Source organism: Poecilia latipinna, unplaced genomic scaffold (genome assembly GCF_001443285.1).
Source record: "Poecilia latipinna isolate Pla-1442-1.1 unplaced genomic scaffold, P_latipinna-1.0 Scaffold129, whole genome shotgun sequence".
In the NCBI taxonomy this organism is placed as follows: Eukaryota; Metazoa; Chordata; class Actinopteri; order Cyprinodontiformes; family Poeciliidae; genus Poecilia; species Poecilia latipinna.
In genome coordinates this window covers 437,718-461,839 of record NW_015112745.1, presented here as the reverse complement: position 1 = coordinate 461,839, position 24,122 = coordinate 437,718, and the positions used below count along the sequence as shown (strand labels likewise).

The following is a 24,122-nucleotide window of genomic DNA, read 5'->3' as shown; positions in this document are numbered from 1 at the left end:
TGCTAACAGAGCACCGAACACTAAGAAGTTCCTAATGATCGTTCTATCTGTGGAAGGGCAAAGCTGAAGTGAATTGTTCTTTGCTGATTCATTGCCTGATATACAGTGCAGTGCAAAAATAACCGTTTTTCTTTCTTTCTTTCTTTTTTTTTTACATCACCGCCACACAATTCTCTTATTGTGATTTTATGTGATAGACCAACACAAACTACAGTCTTACTGTGTAAAATGCATAAACTCTCTTGATGCATGAATTTTTTGAAAACAAAAAAGACAAAGGATGAAGTACACATCACAGCAAGCTAACGTTATGTATTTCTGGTGTTTCTCACTGGCCAGTTGATTTGCTCCTTGTAGAACTTCTAAATCACGGTCATTCCACTCCAAAAGTAACGCATTTGCTCCAGGCGCTGCTCATGATTAAACACATGATTCCTCCACACTGACCAGCTCTCTGATGGCAGACGTCATGTCCACCTGTCCACTCATGGCGGTTGAGATATTGTTTGGAGTTTGCAAGGTCCGCCCTTCACTCGTGCAATGACGTAAATAATTGATCAGTCAATGAATGCAGTCTGCTGTCAATCAAATGATTTTGCATGCAATGTAATGACATAACATGACTTGTACTACCCTTGAAATGGTTACTGAAAACAGCGACGATCTAATGGAGACAAATTTGCCTGGGGCAGAACCGGTTAGAAGCGACTTCAGTAGTAAAGAGGATCCACCTGTGTGTAATTTAATCTCAGTATAAATTAAGCTGTTCTGTGAAGGCCTCGGGCTTTTTTACAGAACATTCTTGAACATACCGTATTGTGAAGACCAAGGAACATGTAAGACAAAAAAAAAAAAAAAAAGCATTGTTGACACAAAGTTCCAGAAGTTCAGTATTAGATTGCCACATGGAAGGACACTAAATTAGTAAAAAAATAAATAAAATAAGAGTAAAACTCAATATTTCGACTTACATACAAAGCATTTATGGTTAAAATAAGAATCTGTTCTAAGCTTTTTTAAAATTTTTAATCCGAGTCCAGCAGATCTTACTTTGCAGGTTCATTGTTTTGTTCTTTTTGGGGTATTTTTTTAAATGTGCGCGCCTCATCATTTCTGACAGAAGAGGATGCATGGCATGGCACCACTAGGAAATTTACCTCTAATGCTGGCAAGCTTTGTCCAATTCCGTCTGAATGAATTGCATGTCAGGTTTTTACCAACCTGTTGGAGTTAATTAACATTTTTTAATAGGAGCATGTGTGTAGTGGCGAAGATTACTTTTAACAAGCTGACTTCCAGTGCGTAAACCACAGTGACTTCTGAGGGTTAGTTTGAAACACATGTTCGGCCACAAAACAAGCGGATCTCGAGCAAGATGCGTCAGCTCGACTATTACTGCTCTCCTTTGTTCTTTATGAAAGGTGGTTTGTTAGTTGTGACACACTGCAGGAGAATGGAGTTATTCAACATCAATGCATTGGTGTCAAGGGAGCTTACATATTACCACTGTTAGTGGGACTTGATGTCTTCTTTTAATTGCTCTTTTAATTAACTCATGTCTAGCCTTCTCTTTGTCAGAGGATGCCCGAGCTTGCCATTTAGCACAAGGTAATGAGATTAACCTCTCATTGACCAAGCAAATGTAGATTAAACATTATAGCCAAATGAAATGAGTGGGCTTTGTTTACTAGTGTGCACAGGCAAGGCGGCAAGCAGTCGAGCCGCAACCCTCTTGGTGGTAACATAACTGAAATATCAAAAGGATAGAGGGGAGTGTGCTTGGCTTCAACTTGCGAGTGTGGCTGACCAGCTGCAGTGGGGAGGAAAGAAAAAGCAGCCGGCTCTGGAAAATAGTACCAAATTCTCCCACTCCGCCTGGCTATCTCCAGAGAGCCGGCTGCAGGCAGTCGGTGAAAACGGGCCTCTAATCATTCAGTCACGCTCACACCTTGTGCGCTAGGTGCTACAGTCAGAAACAAACGGAGACCTACACTATCTAGATTCCATACTTTATAATGTTTTGTTGCTGCTCACCGCTAAAGATTTGTACAGAAAAACAGACAGAAAAAATGTAATACTCAAGAAGACATAGCTTGACATAATAGTCAAACTAAGGAAGGGGGAACTTCTTATTTTGTCTTTTTTGTCCGAGATTGGTTGAATTTGCAAATAATGGGCTGAAATTTCAGTCTCTAGAAATTAAAACCCCTAAAGCACCAAAGAAATATTAATCAGGAATGGTGAATGAAAATGTAAGCAACTCTTTCATAAGTATCCTTTTCCTTCCACTTTAGAATGATCAGTACTAAAAAGCAGTAACGCAAATAAAGAAACGAAATACTCTAAAGTCTGTAGTGGTGAAACGAGGGAAATGTGGAAAGATTCAAAAGGTGTGAATACCTCTACAAACATACAACTAACAACGCAATTACGTATTTTATCTCATGCATGCCACTTACACACAATAGTGATGGTCCTTGCTCCAAAATTCTTACACTTTGCTCTCATTTCATTTGATGTGTTACTTTAAACATCCTCCTTGACAACCACTACATCCTTCATAAAGCACTTTGTGTGTCAAGGCTGGATCCTGTCCTATCAATCTCTAGAAAATATCATGGATTAAATAAAAAGAGAAAATTTTGCAAATTTTGCAAACTTGACTGCGTTTGTCAGAAAGATTTTCTACCTCAAATACACGAGACCCTTTCAGGCTCCTTATTACTAACCTTCCCCTGTTTTATTTTTTGCCTAGAATGTGAGTGCAAGCAAATTCCCTTCTCAGAGCCAGACTTGCCTGCCTTGGCCTCAGTTAGTGCCACACCTCGTTTTAATCAGGCTCAGAGAGTGAAATATAGCCTTGGCAAGAATTCTGTACCAAGCTCCATTCATCTGGTTTCAATCTTCTCTCCGCCTTCGGATGTGGCCATGTGGGCATTCCTTTTCTAGACGTGGGGGTGGGAAGACGTGGTGCTGAGAAGCACAAAGGGCAGGCTTATTTGTTTGTGCGTGTGTGTGTGTGTGTGTGTTTGTGTCGCTGTTGGAGGCTTGTGACTTATAAAAGAAGGATGGCTCTTTATAACTTGCAAAAATTGAAGTAGTTATAATTAGGCTAGTAGGTCAACAGAAGTGTGATAACAGTAAAGACTTCATGAGATGTCTTCAGGCTATAACCACAAATTTACGTCTACTTTGTTGAAAATTTTGTAGCAGACCAACACACGGTAGCGTTTTTCTGGTTTCTACCAGGCTAAATTGAAATAAAACCCACAACTTTCCAGTAACAAGATTACTATCCTTCTCTTTTGATCACATGTGCCCTTTACATGGCAAACACAATGCAGGTTTGCCTTCTAGGTAGACAGTGATCATAAATATGCATCCAGAGCTACATTATAATGGTTTAGATTGAAGCATATTGATGTTAGAATGACACATAGAGTTAAATTAGAATTCATTTTATTTGACTAGGTTTGAGTTATTCTTGTCCAACTCTGGACAACAATACAAAACATGTCACACTTTTTAGAATTTTATGTGTGAAAAATGTTGAAACCAGGTTTATTTTTTTTACACTATGGGTTCTTCTGTTATAAAAGTCCAAATCTAGTCAAATACACTGAAGATTTGTAGCTCTAACATGAAACAAGTGAGATCTAATACCACTTTAGACTCTTCATCCTGAAATAAAAAAAATGTCAAGTTTCAAATGGCTTACCTTTGAAAGTTGAAATCCTACTTTACTTTTGAAAGTAAAACAAATGCACTTGTCTGACCTGTGCTTTAGTCTATCTTAGATTAGGTAAGTCGCAGTGGGACAACACACTTTGCATATTTATATTTTGTTGCACTACATGCAGAAATGCACTATAATGTGGCTGCTGTTTATCTGAAGCAAGCAAAAAAAAAAAAAGCTTTTGGTCTTGCATGAATGGACTTGCCTAATCATAAGGACAGATGGTAGCTTAGTCTATTGGCGCCCATAAATGAGTCTAAGTGAGGCCTTTCCTGGAAGCTTTGCAGCCCACGCTGACCTCCTCGGTCATCATACAGACAGCACTTTTGACTCTGACAGCTATTCTAAAAAGTCTACACCTTTCAGTTTATAGATCCTAAAGCAGACACAACGTGCTCATCTAAGAGAGGGATGGCCATCAGTGTGTCCTTGGCAATCAAGAGTTTTGGATGGCTGGGTTACAACTTTGTGCTTTAGAGCTGCAGTAATAGAAGCAGCGACAATGTCATCCACTCGAGTATTTTCTACCTAACTGATCAAGTAAAAGGATGTGATCAGATGCATGCCATAGGACTGACGGCAGCACTAATATGTCAATGACGTAGCACACCAGGCCTGGATGGATGGAGACAGGGAGTCAGAGCCCCGTGTGTTTTCAATTAGCCAATGAAATGTATAACATTGGAGCTGCTCTGTTGCGTTCCGCTTCCATTCTCCCTTGAATCCAGAGGAGTAAATTAGTGTCACCGCCGATACAGACCTTACCATCAAACCCCAGGTGAACTCGAACTTTAGACAGTGACAAATAATCGCAGTGACCTAAATAATGGAGGTAAATCTATGTGTGCAGAGAGGCGAGATTGCGGAGGAGAAAAGGAAGGGAAGCATGCACAATCCGCACACACGCCTGACTATATGAGCTCACAAAATGAAATGCTTACATGTCCAGACTGGAACTATCTCCCACTGCCTCTGAAGCTCAACTTTAATGTGGCTTCAAATATAGCTCTAGCTCTAGGCTTGTTTTCTTGCTGTCCACCTTGTTTTTCAAGTCTCTTTATACTTAACCATAAACCCCAATGTAGCCTTTATTGTCTTTCCACGAGTTGTTAAAAGCCTGTTTTGAAACTCCATTGGGATATTGAGTTGTGTTTAATGAAAGCAAAAGGTATGGTGTTTTGTAGTGCAAAGAGGTATGAAGCGTTTTAAGTTTCCATCAGTTTCACACCATTGTAAAGCATCCATCATCAGGATGACCACGATGTATTCCACTTCCTGTGCCCATACACCTAGTCAGCTCTATTTTCAACCTAATGGGCATAAAAAAAATTGCATATTGCAGCAAAATGGACTTGGCAGCACAAAAGCTTATTAAGTATTGATCCGCTGATGTCAGTGCCCATGTCCAGGCACTCCAACAATGCGAGAGAAGTTCATTCACATGCTTGCCAGCCACAAATTGAGATTAGACCACATAAATAACTGGGGAAATTGAGGTACATTTTGAGAACAGAAAAGGACGCTCACATTTATCTGAGGTTGTAGGAGGGAGAGGTTGTACATATATACGCAGTGTGGGCTTTAAGGCTGTTTTTTACCATTGCTTGCCCATCTGTCCGCACCCCAGTGGTGCTTAGCTAGTTTGATATACACCAGTAGCAGTGCCCAACTGGAAAGATTTAACCCAATCAGCAGCAGGCAAACCCGTCTTCTACAGTGTTTTTTAATGAACATGGCTCATCTTGTTTCTCACCATGCCATCTGTCAGGTATGCAGGATCAGGCAGAGCTTGATCTCAGCAAAATACAATGTTCCACTGAGTTGTTAATGGAGATTTTTGAGAGAGTCTGCTTAAAATATCTCGTATTACTCCACACATGTTCGCTAAAGTACCAAAGATACGCAGCAAATATTTGCAAAGTTAGACACCTTAAAGTTTTCAGCAATTTGTGTGATTTGTTTTATCCTGGGATTTTACCTGATAGCCCTTAAGAGATATGAATGGGAAAAGATGGTCTTCAAAATATGTTTTAAAAATTCTAATAAGGATGGCCAGCATATGTTTTGCCCCTTTTAGTCTGACCACCCTAAACGAAAACCAATGCCTTCACAAGTCATGTAATTTAATCTCAAGGTCATAGTCTGTGAAGGCATCAGAGGTTGGTAAAGAATGTTTTTTTTGAACAAACAAATGTTCTGGAGATGTTCTATGCAGATTTGAGCATCACTCAACGCAACATTTAATTCACCATCTAAAAATTCTGATACATTTTTTGGCCCACATGCAAAAAACAGTGTGTCACAGGAAACTAATTCTGCAGAATATTCTTTAAACATCATTCCTACGCTGATGGATGGTGGTGGCAGCATCATGCTGTAGGGAATTATTTTTCTTGAGCTGTCACCCTTTCTGTTTGGTTATTTGGTCAGTTGTAATTGTTTTGACCAAGGGCTGGACAATAAAGTTGGTTGGAGTTACAGAAAATGCTCAACAAAAACAGGCTCTGAAGACTTGCAGCTGTCAGTGCAGCATGGATTAATCAAAAATATTGGCTCTAGAAGACTGAGAGCTCTTTTCAGATTTTAATTTGTAAAGAAACAAACATGTTTTTCCTTTCCATAATATGTTATTGGAAGAAAATATGGAAACAAATTTCAGGAGTTTCCATATTTTCCATAAGTTGCTTAACTTATAGCAAGCTACTGCAAGTTATTGCTACAAAAGAAATCTTGATTTAGACCAAAATATTGGAAAACAAAATTTGTAGGAAAAAAGAAGGCTTTATTTGTGAACCAAATGAGATTTTGTCCAAGCAAATACAATCCCCCACACTGGATTTGGAGTTGTTTTCTTTTGATAACCCGTATTTGCTTACTTTGAAATGAAGCAATTGTTTTTTGTTCCTCAGCTTTAGATCTGTACGCTGACAAAGATGAGATTCAGCAAAAACGTAATCGGCAGCGGTGTAACAAAAATAGTTTTATTCAGATTTACTTATATTTTTTTTAAGTATAAATGAAAGAACATTCTCTCTTGTCCTCATTTACTGCATGTTCTCAGTGGGAAACAGTAGATTTAGTCAAGGCTGTGTGCATGTGCTGCAGGGAAGATTTGCCCTTTACACACACGCACATCGCATACAAACACATGCATCCACACACACACATGCGTCTTTTGTCACCTTGGCGAGAAGTTTCATAAAGATGTTAGCTTTCCTTCTTCTTTGTTGCTTCTCTCACAGCTACAGGGATGCTCAGGCAGAACAAACTGACTCTCCATACATGCTGGTCTGTTTAGGCTTTGCCACATGTTGGGACGATTTGTTGTTTCGAAGAGAGGTCACTGTCCAAGCCCCATTTAACTAAGGCGTATTATCTGCTACAAAGCAGACCACTTGACATTTGGACTTTTTGTTCACTGGAAAGACATTAAAGGGAGGAAAATTTTGTTTTCTATTGTGCATGTAAGCCTGGGAATGGTCTAGGCACCATACACTTCCGGACATTAATCCGCAGAAGCTCATTAATTCAAGTTTGTAGAAGTTCATACACTGCTGTAATTGACATTTAAAATAAGCACCATCCTTTTCAAATGATAAATTTTTTATTTATTTTTTTTTATCTAGAGATATGCTTTTTTTTAGCCAGCGACAGTGAAATCTGTCATTTCAAAACTGTGAAGTATATAGGTTTTTGGTATTCTATCACCCTTTCTATTTGATTATTTGGTCAGCTGTAGTTGTTTTGACCTAGGGCCGGACAATAAATTAATAACAATGCAAATTGTAACAACATGCACAGCGGCAGGGTTTCACCACCATGCCTCACAACTACTTAAAAAAAAAAAACAAAAATAAAAAAACAATAGCATGGAATGAAAACTATGGTTAAAACAGGAAAGGTCACATCACTAATTTGGTAGTATTTCAGATGTTTAAAATAAGAAAGCGAATGGACAATTATAGATTTTGAGTGATATGAAACACTTATAAGTTTTTCAGCCATATTATTTAGCCCTATTTTGACAAATGCAAAGAAGGCTAAAGGAGTGATGCAATCTGCACATTCGTGATCATCCATCAAAGGTGATGAATATGTTGCATTTGTGCCCGTAGCTTTTTGGCCAAAAACTGTTGTTGTTGTTAGGATGCTTGTGTTCTTTGGACAGTTTCAGGCTAAAACAGGGAGATTTATGGAGCAGCCAAAACGCCTTGGACAGCTACACCCATGAGTGTAGGAGATGCCACTAGATGCAGCATTGATAAGATATGTATAGCTATGTAAGCAGGTTGCATTGCCGACTTCACTCCCATGGGAGTGTAATTAGCTTTTTTTCTCCCCCCAATTGTCCCTGCATCCCTATTTAGCACAGGGAAATAGAGAATACTTTGGGGGAATTAAAAGTGCTTGTTGCAAAACTAATTTTGGATCTATTTTGGGGATGTGTCAGCGGAATGATATTGCTATCGCTCAACATGACGGCAATGACAAGGCCATGAAAGGGATGCTAATGAACGCAATAAAAGCAGCACAAGGTGAACATTTACCACAGGGGCTTACATTATTCAGACCTCCATGGTATTCATCTTTTTTTTCCTATTCCCATTGGGCCTTCTCTTTTTCCAATTTGCTTTCCTTCCAGGTTCAAAGGATTAGTGTGAAAATGATACTTGCTCTGTTTTTCCATCTTCAGTTCCAAGCATCTCTCCTCTGGCCCCACACACCTCATCAAAAGATGAACATTAAAGAATATGAACAAATTAATTAATATTTTGACTCTAATACTTCAAGTAACTATAGAAGTTCAAAAACTGAATGCCCTAATTCTGTAGTACAAAAGTAGGACTTTGTTTTTTAAGTGTTTTGTACTAATGTCTCATATTTTAATCAGTTATTTTTCTCAGATAATTTAGAACGCAAAGAGATGACATAGTGGGGTTATAGCTTCTGGTCAGTAAACGTTGTCCTGATCCTTCAAACTGAAGTTAATGGTAAAATAATCAGGACATCTCACACATTGCAAAAGTTATAAGAGGTAAATCTGTCAGGAAAGCTGGGCATCACAACCCAACACTCTGGTGTCATTTAGTTTCAATATGCAGGTTTTATTATGTGAAATCCCTTATTTTGGCCTAGTCCGTAATCACTGTTCTACCCAAAAGGTAGAGTTAGTTAAAACCCAACCCTTTCAGGTGCCACTTTAAGGGAAACAAAGGAATTAAAAACACTACCTTGGCACTGAAAGCTATGCCAAACTCAAGTCATCTGGCTCAGATATTATGAGCTTAAATCCTGAAGCTAATGGGCTACTTTGTTGACCCTGTATCCAAATTAATCAAACTGCTATAGCATATACAAAAGCAGATTCTGTAGATCAATTCCACTGAGAAATCTATCAAAAAATAGCAGGTAGTGGTCATCCAGTGACAACTATCTGCAGGAAGATCAAGGAATAGTTTTTTTTTTTGTTTTTTTTTTTTTTTTTTTTTTTTTTGTCCAAAGACGTAGCCTAGATTCAAAATAAAGGCAGTGAATAGAATTTGAAACTAAAGACGAGGGTAGTAACCCATAAACTGAACATGCATTTTAATGGAGCAGTGATGACATTAAGGAGTTGAACCCCCAAGAAGTCGCTTGACTGTATGAGTGAAAACAAATTTCCTGAACATGAAAGTAGGCTGAGTATCGGTTAATATTTTCCAGCTACTCTTTGGTTGAAACATCTGAAGAACTGGATGTGTGTGTGTTCTTCAAGAGAGGCAAAAACTCCTATCTGAAAACCTCTAACTTTGTGTGTATTTATAGCATGGTTGTTGTACAGTTGAATAGCCATCTGGGCCTCACAACAGTAGATAGATAAAGTAAAACAAAGGCTGTGAAACAACACGCTGAGCTCTGAGTTATTTCACTGCTGCTTCATGCCCTATGCTCCTCTCAGCATGTCCCCAAGTCAGCTAAAAAAAAACAGCGTGCTTGTTGTCAGCAGTAAGAATTGGATGGATTGCATTTGCATGTGCCATGTGAATTCTTTCTGGTTGCATGCATCCAGCTCAGACTCTGTCCCCTTGCTTCTTTGTGTTAGGATCCATTCCCTGAGAAGCCTGGTAATTACAGAAAATGAGCCGTTCTGGCAGAAATTGGAGATAATTGTTTTGCACGTTGCAGTGAGACTCCGAGTGTCACTCAAGCATTACTACGTTGGCCTGAAACTACTGTAGGTATGTGTACTGAGACACCAGTTGTTGCAGAAAATTATTTGTATCTTGAGCATTTCCTGGACAGTTCTTGATTTGTCCTTGCAATGTAGAGCATGTTCCCTTTATTCATGCGTCATGCATAGCAGGATGTATACTTTTTCCTATTATGTAGGCGTCCATAGAGAAAATTCTGATCTAGGATATCTCCAACCTTTTTTTTAAAATTATTATTATTATTATTATTTTATTTTTGTGCTTTCGGCTTCCTGTGTTTAAAACCACCTTTGTGATTCTATAATCCTTCCTCCACACCAGTGACTTAGCCTGGCGTAAGAGCTCAAAATAAGGCAATGCACCATTCCTCCCTCCTCTCCGTTAGCCCATTTTTCTCTGTCCTTTCATTCTCCCTTTCTGATCTGCTGTGTTTGAGTACCAGAGGTCATAAAGCTTTGGACAAGGCAAAGGCCCCAGCCAGGCTGATGTGCTGACTGGGGGGATATGAGGCTTGACTTTGGGGCAGTGTGAAAGATCCAGGCCTGTCTTGTTTGTCTGTCTGTCCGTCTCGCTGGCTACACTATAATGAGATTGCAGGGTTCTGTAAGGCGGATTTACTGGAGCACAACTCCCCCTAGGGCCTTTTCATAGAAATTGGTTCCTCCATATTTCACCCAAGCTTCTCACTCTCTCTCTCCGGCTTTGTCAAATGTGTCTATCTTTCCCCCCTCACACCCTCTCTCTTTCTAAAACCTCTGATGTTCGCTCCCACTTTTGTTAATTATGATACGCTGCTTTCCTTTCTTTCTGAGGGGAAAGATTGAAACTTTCCATAAAGCACAAAGCTTATCGAAAAGCGGGGAGAAAGAATGACACAATGAGAGAGAAAGTGGGATGTAGGATTTGGGCTGGGATGTGGCACCAATACCCTATCGCGAGGCCTCTCCACATTATCTCCCCTTCAAGATGGCCACATTCATTTTGATGGCCTCTCTCGACTCCATGTGGAATCCCATAAACATGCATGAATGCATACATGCAACTGTGACGAGGATATTTTCCTAGCGGCTGTTGAAACAGTTCCAGTTTTTTATTGTCTCCCAGTTACTTTGCTGCAAATTGAAAGCCAAGGTCATAAAGCCCATGCACGTTTTTTTTACAGCATGTATGCAAAGCATTTCGCAGAAATGTTTTCTGTTGGTTTACACTACTGATGTTTACACACATGGTGGGGTCTCGCAGTCCAGCCAGCCCAGCTGTGCACATTGAGAATGGGGCCAATTCAAATACAAACTTGCATCAAGCCAGCCTTTTTTTCAAGAGGTGCTACGTTATCCTCTTCATTATACCAAAGCACTTCTACCTAAAAACAAATAGTTTTTTTCATATTATTCCCAATATCAGCACAATACCATTCATTTTACGCTACCCACGGATGTGCAGCCATTATTCACCCGTAAGGCTCCTCATCAAATTGTGAAGGAACACTGGATGAATATTTTCAACTTTCCTGGGTCATGTAAACACTTGCGTGCACATAATCAACAGCTTAGGCAGCAGAACATGAGAAATACGGTAAGATGAGCCCACCTACTCAGCAGTGAGCTAAGCCCCAGGCTGCTAATTGGTATGGGGGCACTGATTGCAGAGGCTTGCGTAAAGCGCTGCAGGGAGATTGTGGGTAAAGGTTTCCCAGCAGACCCCTGTGCCACCACCAAACATTAACTTGCACCATTAGGTCCAACCAGCTGCGCTTACACACATGGTCTGGGTATTCTCACTCCCCAGAGTTCTTATCACTGAAAAGCTTTCTCTCCCTTTTTCTGACATCCAAACCAATGTCGGCGGGGAGCCCACAAGATGAATGACCCTGCAAATGCGACATTAAAAAGTCATAAACGGGAATACCTTCAGGCTCAGGAGTTCCTCAGTGAGGGGGTGGCCCATATATATATATATATTTTTTTTTTTTTTCAGTTCATTTTTTTTTTTTTGCTTACTAATGCTTGAACTGCTAAGAACAGGTGGATCAAGGCAAAAGAAGTACCACAGTAATTTATTATGTCACTCTTGTGTTACAAAATAGACTGAGAAGCATTTTCAACATGTGTTCAAACTTTGAGGTCCTAGATCTTTAACCTGGAGATTCCCAAAAATGTTGCCAACATTTCTAAATCTAGCATGTGCTTTAACAGTCAGAAAGTGAAGAATCAAACCGATGAAACAAATCAGATTTTTTGTACATTCACCTTTCTTGATATTGACTAAAGTCCTCTTACAGTCAATTCTCTTCTTCACTAATTAAATGAAATGTCCTAGTACTAATTGCATTACTAATTGCAGTTTTGTGACAGAAGTCTATCCATGATAGCAGCCTTAATGAAAATACCGTTTCATTTTCATGAAGTTTTTTCAGGTTTTGCACTTATTCTCACTCACTCTACTAAAACTGAGAATAGCTTTTATTTTTATCCCCATTGCAGCAACATCACTGAAAAGAATTGTCACCAGTATGACATGATGTAGTTTGGGTATGGGAATCTGAGAAACTATTAGCTTTTTTTGTTTGTTTGTTTTTGTTTTAGTTTATGACTGGTCAGCCATAAGCCATGACAAGTCAAACTGGAAATAGGCCAAATCAGGTTCAGGTCAGAGTTAATCTAAAATTATTTTTTTGTTTGTTTGTTTTTTGTTTCATGCAAAGCAAAGAAACTTTTTTTTTTTAATTTTGATTAAAGTGGTTAACTATTAACTTTCAAAGTTAAGACAGAATTTGAACAACACTTTAGAAACTGTTGACAACTGTGCAGACAAGAGAAGATGGTCTCTTTTCGGCTGTTCTTTTCCACTGTGTCCTTCATCAGCACTGACTCATTGGTTTCAAAGTGCATTGCTGACATTTTCATTGGCCCAGAGATCACTTATGGGGCAGGGTGTTGGCTCCTGTGAGGTTGGACCAGTAAACAAGTGGACAGGGGCCCAATGAGGGCTGGCCTTCTGAGGAACATTTGACAGCCCATAATTATGTCTACTGCATACAAAGGCATTTTCACTGTCAGTATGTCCAGACTGAGTCAAACAGTAGATGCAGAGATCTCAAAAAAACATCTTATGAATCCCATGTATGATGTTTACCTATTATCTGCTTCACGTTTCAATCCCAGAGAAGACGATGATGTGAAATTTTGATATATTTTATTTTCAGAACTACCTAAGTTGATAGGTGATTTGGTATTTAACTAAAAGATAGGCCGCTAAGTGTAATGTCATGTATCCAAAAATAGACATCACAATTGTGCGTTTAAGAATAGCTGGGCTCTGCAGTATTGTGCACTCTATTGTACATGTTGGAGGGAGGCAAATACCTCACAAATGCACTACCCCTTCTGGATGTTGAGTATCGCACAGTAACACACACACACAATTCATAATTTCAGGTTCCAGCTAACCCCAGTGACGCCTTTGATTAATTCTACTGAAGCCCACGAGGCTGTCCAGTATCCGCCAGTAAATTAGCCTTGGATATCCTCCATAAGTCCTCTCTCTCTGGTCAGTGCCTGAAGTCACCATCATGTGCACGCACTCTTCAAATTCACTGTAATGGAGACTTTAACTTTGAATAATGTGGAGGGTTTGTGCATATGTGTGTGAGGTGTTGTGCTTGTTTCTTACCTGTGTAAATGCTTCCTAAAATCATGGCCAGATCTGGTTGAATCTTCCAACTGGCTCCACCTTGATATTAGTTCTTAGTAGGAATATGTGTATGCGATGGCAGAATGCCAGACCACATGCTACTCAGAACTTCAGCTAATGATGAAATGTTTCTATTACATTTGTTGAACCACTTACACTGATACTAATCTTCTGTAAATAAATTTTTTGGGCCTTTTATTGTCCTCTATAAAAACGTGAATAGCATATTGCTTCTCATCATGTAATCTATTTAGGTCCTCTAACAAATCTCTGTTTGCATCTTTGATTGCATTTTTCTATCTCTGTGGTTTCTTTGATGAAACAACCTGCCTCTCTAGGGCTAGGCCACTGTTCTGATCGGACACTGCTTGTTTTTTTTGTTTGTTTTTTTTTTTCTCACCTCTTCATTTCTTCTCTCTTCCACAGTTCTGTTCGGTCTGCTGTCAGTGGGTGCCCAGACAGAGATGAAGAAGGTTGTTGGGGACAATGCCACTTTACCGTGCCACCACCAGTTTCCAGCTTCCAGCCCTCTTGACATTGAGTGGTTGCTGCAGAAACCTAACTCAAAGCAGAAAGTGGTAAGGTTTCTTAGTCTGTATTCTGTATGGCTTTCTCTTGCTACTGCATCTTACAGGATGGTTAAAAATATGGTAACACCTTATTTGAAGGTGCATAAGACTGGCATGACACAGTCAAAAACATGATATAACACCTGTGATGTACATGAAATGTGCTTGTTTTTTTTATTATCAATGTCAACAGCAAGGGGTGCTACTCTGCCAGAGTGACCCCTGGCGTGACCTATTTATCTTATTTGTTTTTATCTATCTTTGAACGTATGTTCTTTCACATGAAACCCTGCTGAAGGTGGTGTGGTGTGCCCTTGGTCTCTGTGTCCATGGCTGGATCTGTGATATCAAAATGAAAAGTCCTGACCACCATGTTTATGAACAGGACAGTCCAATGGCTTTCCCATGTTTTAATTTTGATAGATCAGTCTGGAAGAATTTTCCAATGCAAAACATTTTATATTAGCAATACTACCTGAAAATGTTATTGAAAGCACTACAGGCTACATGCACAGCCATTTGAAACTGTACTACTTACTGAACTCAACAAATACATTAAGTTATACAGAATATGTGTGCTTCAAATTTTACTGTGCACAAATGTAAAAAATATCATGTGGAAGCTGAGGTTCACTTGAGTGAAACTGTTCAATTTGGTAAACATTTTGACAATAGACAAGAGATAAAGAATTTCTTAAAATTGACAGATTTTGACAACCACAACATTTTTGATAGTAATGACTCAAGCAATGAAATAAGGACTGTTGGTTTTCAAGTTTTGTTTAGTTTAATAGATGTACTTACTAGCTTTTAGCAACTCCACAGTAAATGGAAAAATATATTTTCTAGATGATGAACAACAAAAAAACATATCTTCTCAAAGAGGAGTCTTTAATTGTCCTTAAATGAGAACAACTGTAAACATTTTCTGACGTTTTCTGTTGGCGCAAAGGTTATTTCATTCAAAAATTATAAACAAATTGTAACTGTACAAAGCAAATTAATCCAGAAATGACTTTTTGCTATTTAGAATGGAACACGTGAAATAGAATTGCCATAAAATGAGGTGTTTCACGTGATCAAATTAAATTAAACTGATTTGGTCCTAAAATTGTTTATGTTGGCATTGCAGTTTTCTTCCTGCAAAGTGGCAGGGAGATTTTGCTGAATTTATTCACAGCTTTTAACATCAACATTAATGTTATGCTGCAAACTTTTAAGAATTTTTCACATTGGAAAAAGTAAATAGGAATTGTGGGAAACAGCAAAAATTAATGGGAAACTATTAATTATTTCAACATTATATATTTAAGTATAAATATATTTAATTAAAAATATATGTATTCCATTATATAATGAAAAGCTTACTTCTCAGATAATCAGACTGAGCTGATTTACTCATAATCAATCTCTTTCAACTGTATTTGGAAAATTATTGGCTCATTAAATGGTAAATCAAAGAAAAATTTGTGCTTTTTGTGTATATTCTTTGGCTTTCCTCAGTTTTATGGTTTTTCAGTTTGAAACTTCCCACTTTTTAAATCAAATTAAGTTAATGTATTGCCTTAACAACTTGTTTTTGTTACTTTTTATAAAATTTTTACAACTTTTGTGGTATTTGTTTGCGTAACTACAATGAAAAAAGCACACAATAACAACAACAACAACAAAAAAACTACAAAACTGCAGAGTGGAAAACTGGAATCTGGAGCAGAAAAATGAAGCATGTGTTTAAACAAAGAGAAAAACATCAAATGTTACATTTTAATGATCTCAGAAAAAGGCTGCCATATTGCAATGAATATTTAAAAGGATGAAAACAATGAAGGCACCATTAATTAAAATCAAACATCCAAAGATGTGATTATGACACCGCGTGTGCAGCTGAATAAATGAATCATTCTTTTTTTTTTTCTGCTGAAAGGCAGTATTTGGGAGGAAGGGCTGGGCATTTGTCAACATTTAGACACTATTTTGCAAGAGAAGAGATACATGCATTAATGTCTGTGAACACTGAAGTTGTCAGACCTTTGGAAGATTTGCATTTATTGTCATTCAAGTTTGTTTCTGATGGGAAAAGAGACAAACTGGAAAAAGCTGATAAATGTTTCATCTGATTTTATTAAAATATGGCATGTTGAAAATTGTTTATACTTTTGTCAGTAATGGTAAAAATATGTATTGCCATTATAACAATCAAGAACTTCTTGTAATCTCAAGTAAACAAAATCATATGTAGATTTATTATCCTCCACTGAAAGAAGGACTCTTAAAACAATTGTGAATCTTAGCCAGATTCAAAACAAACTAAACTAGAACTAAAATTCCAGTTTAGTTCTCAGTTGATAGGTGGAAATTCCCCAGCTGTGACTCATGTTGAATAAGCTTGTTTTAGATCTGAGTTATGCAATGTCATCCACAGCCACTGACACGTGGAATAAAATATTCAATAAATGAAACACAAAAGGGGGAACAAAATAGAAAAATGATAGTCTCATTTTTGTTCTTTTGGAGGTGAATGCAAGATTAATATATGACATTTGTTCATTTCACATTTATTTTAATTAAACCTGAAGAATACATTAAGGAGTTTGGGGGGATATCTCATCATGTATTTAAGTTCGTGCTGAATAAACAAACCACCTCGTTTTAATTGGAAACTTTACCCACAGCCTGTGGTCATTTTGCTCAATTTTCCCACAATTCCTCACACTCATGAGTACTTTCCGTGTCTCTGTCCCATAAGAGTGTTTGCAGTATACACCCAGACATAACCAGAGGCCTAAATACACATAGTCATATGGTGCAGCCTGCACTCACATATGTATGAGTAATAAATGCCCAAAGTACATAAAAAAGTGCCCATAGGCAAATATCTGTAAAACATTCTTTTTATGGTGCCAAGGCTGTTCACGTTTGCACCGTAATGTACATCTTGTTGCATTCATGGAGGGTGTCCTTATAATCTGCTGCGTGTGAAGTCTAGGTATATGCATGTGTAAGTGGCCAGTGGTCACCTGTGGTCCCAGCAGGTGCCCCCATTTCTTTGGGCACTGATGTGCTGTGGCACCGGCATTTAGCAGCCCCCCATCTGCAGGCTCTCACTTGCCCTGAGTAATAGGCCACTGTGACAGCTGCGTTTGTTTCTGCTTGTGCATGTGGAGAGAGCGTAAGAGAAAAAGGAGAGGAACATGTGTATTCTAAGCTGAGAAAGAAAAAAGAAAAACTTTGAAAATAAATGACCATGCTTACAGTGAAATTATCCATCATATTTATTTATTTTTAACAACTTTTGACTGTATAGTAAAATAAACTAAAGCTTTAATATTCTTACAAGCCAAGTGCAATGTTTTGTCATCTGAAAATACAGCGTTGCATTATGCAGTGGACTGTGCTTCTGTGTGGCTTTTAATTCTGTGCCAACACCTAATTTGTGCCACAGTGGGTACTTTAATCTTTTATCAGCAAACCAAATAGATTTTTCTGTCTTTTTGTATGATCAGTTTGACAGCTTTGCTTGTACAAAGGCCATAAGGAGATAGTAGTCCTCATAGATAACCAGCTGAATGCACTGTAGCATCACAGCAAATGCATTCATCGGTGAAATATTCTATCTATCCCAGGGGTTAATTAGAAAATAATCGTTAGCATTGCTATTCATACTGTAAGTACTGGAACGGTGAATTTTCCAGCATTGTGAGTAGACAGTGAGGCAACACTACGCTTATGTACCAGTCGTTCACGTACGAGCTTTGGAGTTATGGAAGTTTTAATGTTGCTGTCTGCAGTTAAATAGATTGAGGATGTTCTTTGTGAGACATAAAAGTCTACTAAGGCAAATTTACTTCTAAGTAGCATGAATTGGAGTAACGTTCGGAATGATAAAATAACAGATATTTCAGACGTAAATGCAAGATCCAAAAAGAATCTGTTTTGTTTTTTAATTAGGAACAAGAGTTTTTAGAAAGGAGCAGGGCAGATCTGATTTTAGTCTTTGCATAAGCTTGTTTCAGACAAATCAGAAATAAACATTTCACAGTCAAATTTAGAAGAATTTCAAATAAATTCCCATTACTTATATAGTCAATCCACAACACCATCTACACTCAATTTACATAAAAAGTTATTTCATTTCATTTACACTTACATTTCAGTTGAAGCTAGCTGTGAAACACTTCGGTTTATTATTTGAAGAGTTTAAAAAGGTTTTCTAAGGAAACTCAGCAGATTGCACTCACTACTCCTGGTTAAGCATTTCATGAAAGTAGTCAAAGTCTTCCATTGTGTCGTTGATTTTACTGCAGTCCCTCATCCATGTGGCAACAGTGGAGAGGAAAAATTGGCTCAGTACAAGCGGCCATCTGCACCGACTAACGGGGGGCTTGAGGAGACAGAGCAGACACACAAAAAGAAACAGAAGAGCTGATGTAGGAATACTTTCTATGTTAATGAAATGTAAAAAGTTAATAGCAGAAGAGGAAGAATGTCTAGTTGTTGGCAGCATTATCTCAGCCTATTGCCCCCTCCAGGAAAGTATCGCAGTTGCATGGAACGCCAAACCAGATGTAGCTTCTATGGAGAGAAAAAAAAAAAAAAAACTGAGAGAAAACAAAGTTAACATACAGTTGAAATAACAGAAAAGTAAATTACATCTTCTTTCCCACATCCAGATCATTACTTTCTTCGGAGGACAGGTCTACACTAACGAGGCCGTTGGCAGTGACAACAGCCGCTTGTCCTTCGCCGGGGAGTACCTGGGCGGCGACGCCTCCCTGCTGATCAGTGACCTGCTGCTGACCGACTCCGGGGATTACTCCTGTAAAGTCAAGACTGGGGGAAAGTACCACTGGAGCCAGGTCAACCTCATTGTTCTGGGTAAGGGTTTTCAGAGATACTCTCATAGTGAGCATACAAGCAAATAAATGCAGATGACAAATTCACTCAGAAGAATTCACACTCAGATCCTCAGACATGCCATCAGGTTATGAGGGAACTCATTTGGACTGAAAATACACAAAGATTATCAAACACATACACATGTAGGCCTAATCAGAAGATCATTAGCCTGGCACATTTCCTCCATCATGCTGACTGATCTAATGATTCAATTTGATGCAGACTGTGTGATTTGATTTTCCTTATGCTGTTTGGGTCCGTTTGGAATGGTTTCTTGATGAGGTGAGACGGAAAAACATTGAAGGACATAGAAATGGGCTCGGGAAGATGAACTCAGGGACCGAGTAACACAGGCAGATATGCTGGTGAATTCAAAAATACTTAACATCCCCTGTTAGACAAATGAAACAACAATCTGAAAAGGCATTTGCTCCCGAAATGATTCTCTGTTTTTTCACTATATTCTTTGTAGCCAAGATGCCAAGTATACAGACAATGCCATTTTCAAATAATGATTGCATTTCTAAGAGAAAAATTAAGGAAACTGACCTGTGTAAAATATTGACTGTCCCGTAAATCCTGAAGTTGATTTTGACAATCTTTGGCAGCAACTATAATAATTGTAATAATTTCTTTTGGAGGCATTTCCCCTCACTCTTTTTGCAGAGCTCATCCTGAATGGAGAGTTTTTGAGCATAAACCAGATTTTTTAAAGTCACATCTTTATCCAATATTAAACATTTATTATCTTATGGATTTAAGTATGACCAAAAAAAGCTGAAGAGGGCAAATGCATTTTCACAGAACTATAACATGGATTTTTCTCAGTTTGCGATACTTTGTGTAAATTAAATTTACTCCTTGCTAATACCGCACATGTTTTATGCCTGGACCACAGATATAGCTCACGGTGTTCAAGAACATCAAAAGAGGAGGAGCTCTGCCACATGAGCCTGACACAAAGTCTGGTGGGAGGAGCAAGATTGTTCTGTGTCAGAAAAGTGTCAGAAAAGCGGGCGAATTAATATAAAACATCACGGGAGATTAGTTCAACCAGACGTTATTGGTTTTCTAATGGAGCAATCTGTTAATCCTCTCGCTCTCACTCTCCTCTCACTTCCATGAAGATATTGTGGTGACTTAGAGCCTCAATTTTCACAAATTGCCTTCAGCTCTGCGTCGACACTTTTGCTTCCAAGAGGGACAAACGTCTGAGATCCTGCTCCCGCTCCCCCGCGTTCGGATAATAACTTGTAACTGGCTTGGCATGAAGCGGTAAATGTCAGTGGTTGCATTTGTTTGCTTGCCAGTGCATATAGCATCATATGCAAACTTGGTCACTCATGCCAAGGAATTTACTCTCTGCTTGACGGAATGTTGGAATTTTCATGTGCAGATTTTGGACTTTAGAAGCGAAATGGATTGATGGTTCAAGTTTAGTAAACTTTTTTTTTTTTTTAAGGGACTTCTGCTGCGGTTCAGTCTTACTCACCATGACAGAGCTGACAGATGCTCAGTGCTCTGCAATCAGCCGCTCTCGTTATATTGCTCACAGAGCGTGTGAGCCAATGCCATTCTGCTTCTGACATACTCTCGAATTATGTTACCATGTCAGAGTTACTTATTCTCCAACTTTGCTCACAAGCAAGCACATGCGACTTCACATGGCTAATTTGACGGTTGCACAAAACACAAAACAGATATATAAATTTAGTCGACCAATCATCTAAAATTATGTCACTAGAGAGGGAGACAACTGTGCTCCATTTTCTTTTTATAGTGAAGCCGTGCCTCACAGCAAGAATCTAAGCAGAGCAGCTGTACAGGTCTCAGCAGGGCTGCAGCTATACTGCTCTGTGCCTCCAGCTGTGGCAGACTATGACCAAAACTATTGACCTGTGGAAAAAATGGTACTACACGCATTCATGGCCTGGTCTGGGGCCCCGTTTGTCCATTCCCTGCAGAAAGCCATTTTTTTATTGTGTCACCAGTTTGCAGAAAGCAAACAGAAAATGGCCAACTAACTTTAAAAAGACTACATCTTATGTTTTAAAATACCTACCATAATAGTACCCACCATAGTGACTGGTGTTGCCTTATTGGAATGTAAAAAAAAAAAAAAAATCTTTAAAAAGTGATGATGAACCTCAGATGTCACAATCGACCTCCTTTGTTATCTTGGTCGCTATGCGTGAGGGCATAGTTGACCAAAGTCCTCATCCAGCTGCATTTATTAAATATTGCTCTGACTGTAGTTATGGAGACATTTAAGCAAGTTGTTTTCTTGCAGTGATTGTCTGACATTATGCGCTTCACTTAAGGGGTATTCTTTCCTCTTTTTACCATTTTGAAGAACTGTGAACTCATTTCTGCTTATACATATGTTACAATCCCACCCTAAAATTCCTAAAGTAAATTCTGGCACTGGGCTTTAACATAAAACTAAAAAGTAATCCGAACAGTTGAGTAACAAAAGTATAATTTATTTTACAATCCAGATAAAAACAACTAATACAGGAGAAAAGAAAACACAGGGGAGCTTAAGACTTCAGGGTCTCCAAGGCCAAAATAATAAACAAAACACCCCCTTATAACTATAAAATAAAACAACCACTTGCTAAAGGAGAACTAAAGGAAAATACAAAACCTAAACTCCCTTACTAACAAAAAACAGGAGAAAACAGGTTATAACAGAAATGGCAGAGAACCCCTACCAGCTTCCACCTCTGGATAATTGTACCAAGTTGCTCACAGCAAACTTAAGACAGTTCACACACACAGCTCTCAAGCAGAGTCACAGCTCATGGCCCAGGTCAAACAAAAGGAGAGGGCTCTGGCATCTCCAGCTTGCTGCTTATATATGGCGGCTGACGAGCCCCAACACACTTCACCTGCAGCAATCAGGCAGAGCTGAAACAGAAAACACAGAGCTCTCTCAAAAAAAGAGAGCCCCTAGAGGTCAGTGACCGTAAGAACATACACAACGACTTACTGGACAGTTATAAAGCTACCCAATGTTGAGATGTATCCAAATGTTGCCATCATATAGATATCTGCAAAAACCCTAATAAGAGGCAGCGGACTGTAAAGTCTGTAATTACTTGTCCATTTAGCTAGATCAAACTACTACCATACTTTGTTGTGGAGAATTAGCTTTCTCTACTGTACATTTTCATGTTTTTCTTATTTACAATCACAAAAATACAGTGTGCGGTTGTGTGTGTGTGTGTGTGTGTGTGTGTGTGTGTGTGTGTGGGTGTGTGTGTGTGTGTGTGTGTGTGTGTGTGTGGGAGGAGGGGTGAGGGGTGTGTATGCGTGGGGGGGAATTTATAATTTTGTTGTCTTTTAATAGAGGTCCAGCCAAGGACTGGGTTTACAAATTAGCCTGTGGCTAGAAAACCTTTCCCCAAAACAACGGTTGCTTTGTTTCTCACATGTAACATTGTTTAATGAGTTGTCCTTGATGAACTCAATTTGAATTCAATTCAGTTGAAACGCTATGTCTTAAGCAGATGGAGAAAACTGTGGGCTTCAGCACTTTCTCTACTGCTCCTGGAGCTGTGTCTACCTGCCCTTTGCCGCTGTAGGGTGCTGAGGGTTGCAAGTTTTCCACCATTCTCAACATTCTAACAATTTTGCACTTTCAGGTGACAAATTGTTGAAGGTCATAAAAACACAGGGGCCTGTTTCAGCAATGTGCCCTGTCTGCTTTAATGTTACAAGATGTCTTGATCAAATAGTCAATAACACAACTGGGATTCCCTCTTGAGATATCCTGGTTGTGGAGCAAAACTACCCTGGCTCATGTAAGCAGGCAGCTTCCCCAATTGGTAATAAATGAAAAAAAAAAAAAAACATTGTAATTTTTCTTATTTTCAACAGAAACCTTAGTATTATAAGAAGTGTGCAATCTTTTGAGAACTGTATCTGCTATTTTTAACATTAAAAGAGAAATAATTTTGTTTTCTCTGTGGCACATTTTTTTTGTTTGTTTTTTGGTTTCCCACAGAAAAGCCCTCCAAGCCAAGGTGCCGGATGGATGGAACACTCTTGGAGGGCAAGGATGTCAAGCTGAGCTGTAAATCCAGCGATGGTTCAGACCCCATTAGCTACAAGTGGGAGCGAGTGCTTGACAAAGGGAAGAGTTTGGGCAAGCTTCCAAACTTGGCACTGATAGGTAAGAAAAATAATGCTTTAGAAAGACTTTTAAAGAGAGAGAGAGAGAGAGAGAGAGAGAGATAACACTACAATGACATGATGTGCTGATTTACGATCCAGTTCCCCTTCACAGAAATGCTATGATAATTAATTTTTATATTGATGACTTTTTTTTCTTTTTTTATTGCTGCATTAGTCCCAGAGAGATTTCTTCAAAGTACACCACTGTAAACCTGCCTCCTTTATTATTTTAAACATCTAAATCTACTGAGGCAAATCTCATTTTCCTATTGTAGATCCTTTAGATGCTTGACAAGAATTATTAACAGTTGCAACAGTTGACTCAAGGGAACATGCGTTTATTTTTTTTTTCCAGTTTCATCCACTGATACTTCAATCAGTTAATATGCTTGGATTGTTCTGATTCTCTCCCCACACACAAGCAATAAGCCTAAAACCATGAAAATGAGTTCTATTTATTCTTTTCCAGGAAATCAAACGGCACAACATTGTGATTTGTGGTTTTATTCTGTCAGAATTACGTGCATCATTACGAGAATTTGTGCTGAAACCGGGCTTAGTGAATTTGAAATGTCAAGCCGCCTCAAGTCAATCACAGTTGCGAGCATTAAAGCAGTGTGTGCATTTTCTGGGAGTGAAGCTGAAGTGGAAAAAAAACAATCAAATCCAATACACTGAAAGGTTTTTCAGCTTTTTTTTTTTCTATATCCCAATCGACAAACCAAACGATGGATAAATAAAGTACCACTTTACAGGTTTTTTTTTTTTTTTTTTTTTTTTTTTTTTTTTTATTTAAAATGGGGAATTAACCCCCAAAAAACTTCCCTTTTAGGGCGAATAACCAAACCACCCCTTTTC

The 24,122-nt window shown here is 38.6% G+C and overlaps 1 protein-coding gene across 1 annotated transcript in view; it reads left to right on the top strand.

The window, feature by feature from the left end:
- The window catches only part of clmpb (CXADR like membrane protein b), a 79,245-nt gene that overhangs the window by 44,432 nt on the left and 10,691 nt on the right, over nt 1–24,122 (top strand). Inside the window, exons 2-4 of the mRNA XM_015028605.1 lie at nt 14,047–14,198; nt 18,860–19,064; nt 23,095–23,262. Coding sequence (XP_014884091.1) covers nt 14,047–14,198; nt 18,860–19,064; nt 23,095–23,262 — 525 coding nt within the window. The remainder of the gene's footprint in view (nt 1–14,046; nt 14,199–18,859; nt 19,065–23,094; nt 23,263–24,122) is intronic.